Source organism: Chelonoidis abingdonii, chromosome 10 (assembly GCF_003597395.2).
Source record: "Chelonoidis abingdonii isolate Lonesome George chromosome 10, CheloAbing_2.0, whole genome shotgun sequence".
In the NCBI taxonomy this organism is placed as follows: Eukaryota; Metazoa; Chordata; order Testudines; family Testudinidae; genus Chelonoidis; species Chelonoidis abingdonii.
In genome coordinates this window covers 15,978,591-15,991,098 of record NC_133778.1, presented here as the reverse complement: position 1 = coordinate 15,991,098, position 12,508 = coordinate 15,978,591, and the positions used below count along the sequence as shown (strand labels likewise).

The window sequence follows — 12,508 nt, the reverse complement described above, 5'->3', positions numbered from 1 at the left end:
GAGCTAGATATAGGTTTCTCACCCTCCTTCCCTCTTTATCACCTTTAAATGTGTTAGTACCAACAATCTATGAATGATCGGCAAACAGAGCAGGAAGTCCAGAGTTAAAACTCAATGCTGAATGACTGTAAAAACATGGAGAAGCTAGGGCCATAGAGCTACTGTCCTCTACTCCCAGTTCCCTGCTGGAGAAGGTTTTGCTGTTTCCAGAAGGCTCGGACTGGCTGGTTGCTTTTGTGGAGTGGGAGTGTCCTGAGCAATGCCTGGCTGACCCACTTTGCAGCTGTTCAGTCTAACGGTTATTAGTAACTTTTTTGGAATGGCTCTCTGACCTTAGTATCTGTTCTTAAATGTTCACTTAGGGAACATTTACAGAGTGATGATGAAAAGCCACCCTATCTCTGAATCTTGAGAATTTTGGCAAAGTCAGTGTCCCAACCAATGAGACTCTCTTGGCATCTGTAGCTTTGGGTCATGAAACAGAGGCTGAATGCTTTCTTTTGGCAGACTATGAATTCTTATAGTGCTTAGCTTTTAACGTGTTAAAAGCACTGTGTGGGCATCTCCAGCTAAACAAACTTCGTCATTCCTTTAAGAAGGCTATTCTGTCACTGCTGCAGGAAGTAAAGGGACTAAAAATCCCAGATGACAAAATTTGCAGTAAATATCCGGGAGATAAAGTGCAGCAAAACCAGTATTGGAATGGGTATTGGAGGGGACTTGCTCTTACTGGATCTCATTAGAACTCCAGCATACAGCAAACTAAGTGGAATAGTTATGGAATTAATTTTTTAAGTGTTGGGGAGGGCATGTTGTGGGAAGCTTTTGGTACTGATCTTGCATAGTTGGTTAACTGTTTTATGTGCACTAAAAGCCCTGTGAAGTTTCAAGTCAGTACTGAACCTAAAATCTCTGAATAAATGTTACAGGCCACTTCTTATAATAGACATTTAAATCTTTGAGGACAATGGTTCATTCAGTGGGTTTGATAGCAACCCCCTCCCAAACAAACTGCTCGTTCCCCCCCCCCCCAAGTATATATTTTTTTCTGATCGTGCCAACCTGATCTCAGTCTTACACAAAACCTAGTCCTTTGATGGGAGGAATCAATGTGTAAGCGAAGAGTAAAATATTTTTAAAGTGACTTAACAAAAAATTGGTGTACCTGGGTGTCATGGTATAATTCCCCACTCTGAACTTTAGCGTCCAGAAGATGGGGTACCAGCATGAATTCTTCCAAGCTTAATTACCAGCTTAGTATTTGTAGCGCTGCCACCAACCAGAAATTCCAGTGCCTGGTACACTGTGGTCCCCCCCAAAACCTTGCCTGGGAAACCCAAGACCCAGACTCTCTGGATCTTAACACAAGGAAAGAGAGCCCTTTCCTCCACCGTTGCCTCTCCCCGGCTTCCCCTCCCTGGGTTACCCTGGAAGGTCACTGTGATTCAAACTCCTTGAATCACAAAACAGAGAGGAAAATTCACCTTCTCCTTTCTTCTCTCCCCCTCCCAGACTCTCCTGAGAGAGAAAGTAATCCTAACACAGAGAGAAAATTAACCTTTCTTCCCCCTTCCTCCTTTCTCCCCACCAGTTCCCTGGTGGATCCGGATCCAGACCCAGTCCCCTGGGTCTCACCAGAAAAAAAAACAATCAGGTTCTTAAACAAGAAAAGCTTTTAATTAAAGAGAGAAAAACAGTAAAAATTATCTTTGTAAATTTTAAGATGGAATAGGTACAGGGTTTTTCAGCTATAGACACTGGGAATGCCCTCCCAGCCTAAGTATACAAGTACAAATTAAAATCCTTTCAGCCAAATACAAATTTGAACTCCTTCCAGCCAAATGCACATTTGCAAATAAAGAAAACAAACATAAGCCTAACTCGCCTTATCTACCTAATACTGATTATTTTAAACTTACAAGAGCCTGAATCAGAGAGATTGGAGAGAAACCTGGTTGCATGTCTGGTCACTCTCAGAACCCAGAGAGAACAACAACCAAAAACTAACAGCACACAAACCAACTTCCCTCCCTCAAGATTTGAAAGTATCCTGTCCCCTGACTGGTCCTCTGGTCAAGTGACAGCCAGGCTTACTGAACTTGTTAACCCTTTACGGTCAAAAGAGACATAAAGAACTTCTGTTGTATTAACTCCTACGATCTGTTTGACGCTGGGGAATACTGTTGGCAAGGGCTATAGAACAACAATCAACTTGTTAGAGATACTATTCAAAGATCTAGAAAAGCCATTTCTATGCTCTTACCTTTCCAAAGGTATCCTAGTGCATGAGGGTTGACTGTCATGATACTCTTGCCAAGGCTTTCAAAAATGACTAAATGTCAGGCACTTAGAGGCCTGATATTTATTTTATTTTATTTTATTTTATTTTATTTTAGCTGTAACAAGCACCAAGCAGCTTCCATTGAGTAGGTGTGCAGCTGTATTCTGTTCAGAGTGAGGAAGGGTTCCTGGGCGGAAGTTGTATCCTAAATGCTTAGTCTTAGCAGAATAGTTGTGAAGAACCAGTGCTTCCTCCCTGTGGCCCTTGTTTGCTTATTTGGCTTGTTTAATGTTTTGCTGTTTCTCACTCTGTTCTGATGGTAGTCCATTTTGTACTGGAGGAAGGAGGGGTCTGTGCATGGGCCCCCTCCCTTGGCAGTTTTTTCTTTAGAGCCACTTCACATCAAAAATACCCATATTCTGCTCTCTCTCATTCTTACCATATCTCATCCACCTCAATCGGGGATGGACAGAGACCCCAAAGCAGTGTACAGGCTTTGAGATCTCCTCTGAGGCTCTGAAGAGGTAATCTCACTTTTTTTTGTGTGTTCTGTAGATCCAAACTACTTTCTTCTGACAGTCAGAACTGATCAGAGTCTGGTATAAAATCCTTGTGTAGATATGCACCCTCTAACCCCTAGGTATTTATGACTTTGCTTAGAATATCTCTAAACTTTCTAGAGTTCATTAGTCACGCAGTCATTTCCCTAAAAAATTAAATCATCTTTCAGAATACATGGCAGTAGGTCCTCAAAATGCCTGACACATGTTAATCAAATACATGTTTCTCTCTGCAATGCACTGTGGCATTTTTAGAAGCAATGACAGCAAGTTAATAATCAATGTGCGAGGCAAAGTAGTGCCATGCTCTGTTTTGAGGAGTATTAAGGCTGCCTTTTGCACTTACTTCCTAATTCTCTATTGCATTGAACAGGCAAATGTAGCTAATTGCCATAGTTGCTATTTGACTGCTAACTTGACTGAATTCCATATGCCAAAGGAGTTAGAAATGGATGACCATTCTAACTAGCTATTTGATATAGATTTCTTTGCCCGTCAAGGTAAGTGTAAAGTACTGAAAATAAGAGGGTCATACAAGAGACTATAAAGGATGTTCTTAGAGGACCCAAGTCTGCCACAGTTAGGATGCCCACAAATGGTCCTATTAAAATCAATTGAATTACTCTATGTAGTGAAGTAAATAGGGATACTGCGGCATAAAGGTTAAATGACTTGCTCAGGGTTATTCAACAGGCCAGTGGCAGAGCTGGGAACAGAACCCAGATCTCTCAAGTCCCAGTCCAGTGTGCTAGCCACTTGGCTCCACTGCATCTATCATGTATTCAGAAAGAACAGCCAGAAATCTCTCCATTCTTCTTGCTACATGTACTTACAGATGCTTCAGCTAATACTTCAAGAGCAGGTGGTTCAGTGAGCTGTGGCAAATTGAGTAGTTATCTGCTGGGAGAGGATGAATAGGGCACTATTTACTCCAGCAGACTGAGAAGAAAGAGGTTTTGTTTTGTTGTTTGAAATACCTGGGAGGTACTTAAATACTACGCTTATAAGGAGGCCATGTATGTACCGAGTGTCTGTCTTTGAAAGACTTTTATTCTGTATGTTTAATATCAGAATTATTGCAAATGCTGATCTTCAAGAAAACTATATATACAAGGTAAAACTGCTTTGTGAATGTGACTTTAAAAAAAACCAAAGCACTAGTAACAAAACACAGGTTAGATATGTAGACTTTAAATGATAAAATTTAAGTGATGCTATAGGTTTTTAGCCCGTAATTGAATTTTAGTGCAAGAAATAGATCCCAGAAGGTAGAGAGAACTGCCACCTAAAATTGGTGTGTGGACAGAAGAATCTCTGGATATACCTGCACAGGATAAAAAACCTGCAACTGACGCAGGCTCTGACTGTGGGGCTGAAAAATTTCCAGGTAGGGTGAAGGGTCCTAGGGCTTAGGCCCCACCAAAGCCCAAACATCTACACAGCAGTTTTACAGCCCCCCAAGCCCGAGTCAGCTGATGCAAGCCAGTTGTGGCTATGCCATGAGGTTTTTATCCCCATGCAGATGTACCCTAAGTGACTTGAATCCTCATAAAATAAACACACAATTACAGTCTAAACCACCAGGGTTTGAGCTTCTTACACGTTCTTGTTCCTCCTCCTGGAAGAACGAAGCTTTAACTAGAAAACCTATTTTGTTTGATCTGTCCTTTCTAGACCAATTCAGGTAAAAACAATCAGGCTTTGAATGTAATCAATGGTGACAAAGTTTTGATACTAATGTCCGTTTAGCTAGCTGGTCATGTTTGTGTGGTTTTATATATACCTAAATAAATAAAACAATTATGCCTTCTACAGCTAGATGGCATAATTAAACTAGTTCTTGTAAAACTAGCTCTTGTAAAACAATGGACTAGTACTGGAAAACATTTCTGATATATATGAGGTTTTTAAAATTGCATAAAACTTTCTGTACTGAACTAAATTATCAATCTTGAAATGCTGTTAACTTGTGTTACTAGGAACATAACATCTGCAGTAGTTGAAGGCTATTAGCAATGACAGTCATAGTTGTATGTCAGAGGTATGCTGTGACACATTACTTATATTGGTCAGGAAAATGCCATTAATTGTCCTTAAATGTCAATTGCTGAAATAGCAACGTGGCTTCTCTTGATCCTGACTCGCTCATTACCTAAGTTGAGCCTATTAATGTAGACTTTTTTTCCCCTTTATGTTTAAAACACTTCAACAGGGCAGTACTACTAATTGAAAGACTACTGCTTTTTCATTCGATTGCGCGCGCTCTCTCTCTCTCCCTCTTTTTTTTTTTTTTTTAAATATAACGTCAGTGTCCACTTTCTTACAGTTTCACGTTTCATTAACTTCTGTAGTCTGCATTCCCTAGCTATCTAATAGTATAGAGTAAGGCCAGAAGGGACTGTGAGATCATCTATTCTGACCTCTGTCTCACAGGTCACCAACAGCACTGCACACCAAACCCAACAACTGAAATTAGACCAAGGTATTACAGCCTTCAGGAGACTAGACTATTGTGTGCCACAGACAGAGAATAGGAGGCACTGCGATACACCAATACCAGAGGCCCCTGAAATGGCAGGGAATTGATTTAAATGAGATCATCCTAGTAAATGACCTGCACCCCATGCTGCAGAGAAGTTACTGCCAATATGACCTGAGCAAAAATTCCTCCCCGGCCCCATATATGAGAATTAGTTAGAGCCTGAGGATGTGAGCAAGAACCAGCCAGCCAAGCACCTGAGAGGAAGCTTGGCTCAGAGCACTGGCCCACCTTATCCAGTTTACTGTCTCCAGCTGTGGTATCTCTGTTTCAGATGGAGACCAAGAAACCCCAGAATACACTGGGGAGGGGGAGGGAGGTAATTCCTTCCTGACATCTGCAAGTGACCTGAAGCATGAGAGTTTGAGGATATCTAACGTGAACCAGATGGGACTCCTCAGAGCTGTGAAGCCCTGCCCCACACTGTGAGAAGCATCCCTACAAGTCCCACTTACAAAGTGGTCCAGCTCTCTTAAAATTAAGCTTGTTTCCAGCCTGAATTTGTTCACTATCTATCCTATAATCCATAGTTTATTCCTGGAAAAAACTTAATGCACTAAAAGATGGCAGTGCCTAAAAGAGGACAACTGCACAAGTTGCACAGTTCTTACCCTTCCCAAAAAACAAACCAAAACCCTGCCAGGAACCTGTTTCAAATCACTTTTTTAAAACTAGCCTATGTTGAGTATTGTCCCCATAGAGAACTCTCATTTCAAAATGCATTACTGTGAGGTGGATAGGGAAAAGAAGATAAAATATACTCTGGGTTACTCTAAGAGGCTTCCCAAAGCTGTGGGATGTTGGAGAAGAGGATCTGTTGTGTAGTTACAAAAAGCAAATGTGTCGCCATTTTGTAAAAAGAACGAGGAGTCCTTGTGGCACCTTAGAGACTAACATTTATTTGAGCATAAGCTTTTGTGGGCTAAAACCCACTTCATCAGAGTTGTACAACTTTTACAGATAGTGCCGCAACAAAGCAGGGTCACGGACCTAAACAGTAGGAAGGTGCGGCGTTATATCGGGATGTGTGTGTGTGTGTGTGTGTATTAATATATATAACACACAAACAGAAATGAAAATGTGTGCCATAAACCCTCTAACGAGACTAATCAATTAAGGTGGGCTATTATCAGCGAGAGAGAGAGAACTTTGTAGTGATAATCAGGATGGCCCATTTCAAAGTGAAAGAAAGTGTGAGTAACAGTAGGGGAAAAATTAGCATGGGAAATAGTTTTTACTTTTATGTAATGCCATTCACTCCCAAGTCTTCATTCGAGCTAATTGAATAGTTCATAGTGTAAATAATTCAGTTTCTGCATTTTCTAGTTGGAGTCTGTTTTGGCAATTTTGATGTTTGTACGAATTGTGATTTGTAGATCTGTATGATTCCAGGGACTTGATGTGTTTCCCGACTGAATTTTTGAATGTTAGAATTCTAAACTACTGCATGTGGTCCATTATCTTTTGTAGAGAGTTGGTGTTGGCCAATGCATTTCGCTGTGATGTGGGATGACCAGTGTTTGGAAAAGTTGGTCCTCCAAGGTTGATTTTCTCTTCCTCCCCCCCCCCCCCACTTATCGTTGTGGGAGGAAACAAAACACTTGGCTCAAAGATTCCTTCTGATGTGAAGCTGTTCGATATGAACTATTTTGCCTGGTAACTTATTTTATAATATAGAGATTCCATGGAATCTCTTTCAGCATAACATCATTGTAATGTTTGCTGTATTGCAGCCACCTTAATTTGGGAGAGGTGGGGAATTGCCCTTTAAGTGCTGGTTTGGAAAGCTAGTGTGTGCTAGCACATTGCTTAATGACTCTTGAAGCATGTTGTAAGGTCACAGCCTGTTCTGATAAAGTTTTGTTTATGAGGGGTTTGCAGACTGTAAGCATTGTTTCTCTTTCTCTCTCCAGATCGGCCAGCATTACTAACTTGTCACTGGATCGGTCTGCTTCACCCATGGTGCCTGCGTACGAGACATCCGTTAGTCCCCAGCCTAATCGCACGTATTTGAAAACAGAGACCAATGAGGATGAGCGCAAAATTCTTCTGGTACAAACTAGATTTTTGTCGTCTTCCACTGTGATAGCGATGTATTACGTGTGTCTGTCTTTCTAATGCTTTCCTTGCGGTACATCTTGTGGCTCTTTTTATCTTTTATGATCCTTTAGTTTTTTTTCCTTATGGGTTAGCAAGTTCTAATTGTAAATAGCTGTTTTACTGTAAAATAGTTATCTAGTCATTTGAATAATTTATAGAGACCACAGCTAATGTTAGAAGGTTTGAAATTTGTCCTTCTCTCCATCTGCTTTGCTTGCAGAGTTAATGTAACTTTTTTCATAGGAAGTAGCACTAATGTATTTATTCCAGAAAGGTAATCAACACCAGTAGCACAGCACTCTGGAGAAATCCTGTTATAAAACATTCTGTTATGTCTGCGTTGTGAGAAATACTACATAAAACAAAAAGAAACACTCCAGCCCCAGTTGACATACCTAATGTTAATAAAATAGTCAGCCAAAATGGAGGAAGGGGGCAGATGTTTCATTTAAAACTGTCCAAACTGCATAACTAGTGCTGAATCTTTCTGGACTTCTATTCCCATTCAAAATCAACAAGGTCAAATCTTGTACTAGCCCTGTCTCCCTGTGGATTGCATATGTAAGGGCAGAATTTGATGTTTGGTGGTGGCTCACCTTTTTATTGTAGAGCTTTCACATTGAAGCAAGCTTGGTAATGGGACAATTTCTTCCTTTTGAGGAAGGAGAATGCTGTAGCAGATATGCTCTGCAGAGGAGTGTTGGGGAGAGTAGAGGGACAGAGTCTGTCCTCCATACTGAATAAGATCCTAAACTAATAGTTTAAACATTGCAAATACAGCTTGGGACAAAATAGTCTGTCTTTGCTTCACTTGAGATCTGATTTTTTAGAAATGTTGCTTTTATGCAATAATTTAGGATGTCATAATTGCTTATTGCAATACAGGAACTGTCCTGGGTCCTTGTCAGGTCATAATACTCTTTTATGTGGTGCATTGAGTTGACTGTACTATGATAAAAAGGTAATGGCCTTTGCTTGAGAAGGGGGAGTTTGTGACAAGGTGCAGGAGCACGAGAATTCTGAATGAAATCCATGCACGCTTCCATAATCTGCAAGCTAAAATCCTAGAGTTTAAAGTGTTAAACTGTTCTGCCACTCAATTTCAGTCTAAAACACAAGGCAATATTAAGATGACTGAATTGCTACTGGATCAAATTTTATATACTCCCGCCATGGCAGGAGTGAAGTGCTTTGTAGCTGACAACCCAAGAACATGCAGTGCACTGGAGAGGCTAACATGAGGTGCATAGAACTGGAGTCAACCAGTCAGTGGGACCAGGTTCCTGTAAGATGAAGCCAAGCAGGGACGGGGGGTAGAAATTGCTGGGGGTAGATATAGTAAACTTGCACACAAGACTGGGTTAAAATCATAGACTTTGGTTTTTTTGGAGGAGGGGAGATCCTAAAGAAACTGAACTTTGCTGGCAAACTTGTCATCTCAGCAAAAGGGTGAGAGGAGAGGAATGCTGATCAGATTTGATAAATCATTCAGTTACTTGAATTTTCAAAGGGGTGAGGAACTGGATTTGTTTGTGTATGAAGAGGCATGTGGTGGAGTCCTGGCTTTTTTTTTTTAATTTGTTTTTGTGTGTATAATACACTCACATGCACACCCACACTATGTGTATACATGTATAATGGAAATATCAGGAACATTGCATCTAGTTTTTGTTCTTGAAAATATCAGTATGTCTTGTGAGCATTTTTTTTAGCCCTTTGTTTGAAGGGTTTTTAGCACAAAACCCTAAAAACAGTCCTAAACAGAGATTAAAAATAAAAACACTTGACGTCTAAATGAAAATCACTTCCCCTCTGTTTTCTTGATAATTAATGTCATAATTCTACTGGTTCTGTATGTTTATATGGTTTTCGGGGGGATAAAAAAACCCCTACACTTCTTTAGGCTAACTTTATGCATCACGTAGGAGCAACTAAAGAAACAATCCCAGTTCCTCCCTCTCTTCCTCTTTGGGTTGGTTCAACATCTGCAGATCTCTTCTTGTGGTGTACGTCACTTCAAATGACTGAAACATCATCCACAAGGATAAGCGCACTTTCTGGGTGTGTTGGTGCCAGAGAGCTGTTCTGGCTGCAGAGATATAGCCAGGACCAATGTAAATGTTAGCTAGGCTACAGCCATGCTAGTGTCAGGAGGTTTTATGACCACATGATTCAAAGTTGTAGTCTAACTAGCAAGTACATCAAACCCTGTGATTCAGAGTTGTCTTGCACCAGAAATCAGAGAACCTGAATCATGGGGTGTGTGGAAATTCTGTTCATGGATGTTCTGGGCCCTTGGTTATGTTAACTGTAAAGTGAGGTCCTAGAGGGGTCTTACCATACAGAAAACTGGCTTTGATTTCCCAGCTGTGCTTACTCTTATGGAGCTAGAAGTCCTGGGAAAGGAGTGTTTGCATCAAAATGGATGGAGGCTTGAACCTTAAGGATTCAGAATGGGGTCGAGAAGATTGGAGGTAGGGATGAGGTGGTGTGATTGGCCTCTCAATTGTCCAACAAACAAGTGGAGATGGTGGAGAGGCATTCGTTCATAGAAAAGGAATGGTAGAAGTTACTTGAACAAAATGGCAACATAGAAAGCCTCGTTCTCAAAGGGATCTCCTTAACTAGTTGGCCAAAGAGAGCTCTGAAACAGGCTTGAGTGCAGCATTCAGGTCAACAGCATAGAATGCTCAGAAGAGCATTTATTGCTTTACCTGAAAAAAGATTCGGTGTTCCTTGGTGTTCTTCATAGCCCCCAGTTCCAGGGGGCTGGAAGAGGGAGTTCAGCATGGTAGATTTAGTGCTAGGAAAGCACTTGCATGACTTACAGTCAAACAGTGCAAAAGCTCACTGTGCAATGTATAAAACATTACTGCAAAAATTTTTCCCTTCTTTCTGAATTGATCTTTAGTATTAGTCTGTGGCTGCTGCCTCATTCTCAGCTTATAGGATCGCTTGTTGTAAAAGAAAGGACTTAAATAGCAGCTGTTATGCATTTGTTTCTAGATAAGCAGTGTATAACACCTTCGATTTTACTCTCATTACTGGAAGGCTGTAGATCTAGGAGCCAACTTAAAGGCTTGAGCTAGTCTTTTTAAAACACTTCTTGTAACTGACTCTTTATCTCTCACACAGGACTCTGTCCAGTTGAAGGATTTGTGGAAGAAAATTTGCCATCACAATAGTGGGATGGAGTTTCAGGACCACCGCTATTGGCTGCGAACACATCCCAACTGTATTGTAGGAAAGGAACTAGTCAACTGGCTCATCAGAAATGGACACATTACCACAAGGTATTCCTTATTTTTAAAAATGCTTAAATTAAACCCATCTTCCATTGCACTCAACTGTAGGTGTTGGTTGGCATGTGTATCAGTGGATGTAGAGGAGCAAGAGGAAAGGAGACTGATCATCTCCTCCTCCTTTCCTCTGAACAAGGTAAAGAATGTCTTTAACTCATTTGCCAATTCTGACAGCACATAACCTAATGAAGGGGTAAGTAGAATCAGAAGCTAGGGCAGACAACTAGCCCAAGGGAATGGAGTTTCCCAGTGAGAGGGAAAAGTAGTTGGAGTGTGGGGAAGGGGCAGAATGGAAATAGCAGACTGAAATGGGCAGAGGAGACAGTGAGAGAATGGTAATCACTAAAACTGGCACTACGCTATAGTTAAGAATGTCACTGTTTTTGGAATACTGTGCTTTGTTTGTTTCATAATTGCTGATCAGCTCATTCTTAAAGGATTCCTAATGTTAATTGAATTAAGCCATGCCTTTTGGGTAAATGCTCTAGTGATAGTCTCCACTTTTAAATAATGTAACCTCCGTAAACAAAAGATCAGATCAGCTGTGCTGCGTGGATATTGTAGGTGTGTTTCTTAGCTGCATGAATACAGCCTTGCTGCTATAGCTGGCTGGCCTTGGGGGTGGGGTTCAGGACCCCCCCAACTATATTTGTAGGCTTCGCATGTTCCTAGGATCTAGGGATAACTGGGTCTGCAGTGTGACAGCTTACCATCCCCTATAGCACTGTGCATTTGCCTTGCAGTGCTGAGGGCTTGTAAACGATTATCTCTGTCTTGCTGAGTTAAGAGGGGCAGGAGTCAAGATGATTCAAGGCTGCACAGCATGGGCTTGAGTCTTCAGCAGTGTTGAATACCTACAGCAAGGAGTTGGGGGTGTTCAGCAGCTCCAAAAATCAACAGCCAAACATAGGTGGGGAACACTTGCATTCCTGGCTCTAGTCGTGTATTCAATCCACTGCCTCACCAAATTGTCTCTAAGTACCTTTTCTCGAACAGTGAAAAATAAAGGAGAGCTAAATTACATGGTGTCTAGTCAAACTTTTTTGGGTAAAAGTCTGTACTGTAAACCATACACACTTATAACCAGACTCTTAATGCTCGCCTGTCTTGTATTCTGCCCTTAGAGCTCAAGCCATCGCAATAGGACAAGCACTGGTAGATGGACGCTGGCTGGATTGTGTCAGTCACCATGATCAAATTTTTAGAGATGAATATGCTCTGTACAGACCACTACAGGTACAGAAACCTCTTTTCTAGCTGCCATTGGAATGCCGACTCAGTTGTGGCTGGGGAGCTGTTGTCAATCTCTCCTTCCTCAGTATGCTCTGCTAGCTCCTAGGTTTCAAGAGATCTAGGCCTAGCTTGAGTCTTGCCTCACATTCTTTGTACTCTTGGTGCTATCCCTATGCCGGGTGGGGTCTGTCCTGTTTTGTGAGTGTGTGGAAATATTCTTAATCTCATTAAACCACTAATGTAAACTAATTGAGTTAAGATCATAGAGGAAACTAGGTCAGGCAAGGAAGCTGTGATGCTTCCTCTGTGAGGAGAAAGGGTGGCCACACCTATGTTAAGTTAAAAAGGAGGAGGGGTTCTAAAATCTCTGATTGCATCAACAAAAGCATAACGTCACAATGGTAAGCACATTCCAATGTGTCTTCTGAATAGCATAGCCAGTATTCCAAACAGCTGTCACACTCTAGGAGTAGATGTCACTTGTGATACAGTG

The 12,508-nt window shown here is 41.3% G+C and overlaps 1 protein-coding gene across 6 annotated transcripts in view; it reads left to right on the top strand.

The window, feature by feature from the left end:
- PIKFYVE (phosphoinositide kinase, FYVE-type zinc finger containing) overlaps nucleotides 1-12,508 on the top strand; it is a 95,838-nt gene that overhangs the window by 20,083 nt on the left and 63,247 nt on the right. For all 6 annotated transcript variants that reach the window (XM_032765025.2, XM_032765023.2, XM_032765027.2 and 3 more), the window contains 3 exons: nucleotides 7,294-7,432; nucleotides 10,616-10,773; nucleotides 11,907-12,018. In XM_032765025.2, coding sequence (XP_032620916.1) covers nucleotides 7,294-7,432; nucleotides 10,616-10,773; nucleotides 11,907-12,018 — 409 coding nt within the window. The remainder of the gene's footprint in view (nucleotides 1-7,293; nucleotides 7,433-10,615; nucleotides 10,774-11,906; nucleotides 12,019-12,508) is intronic.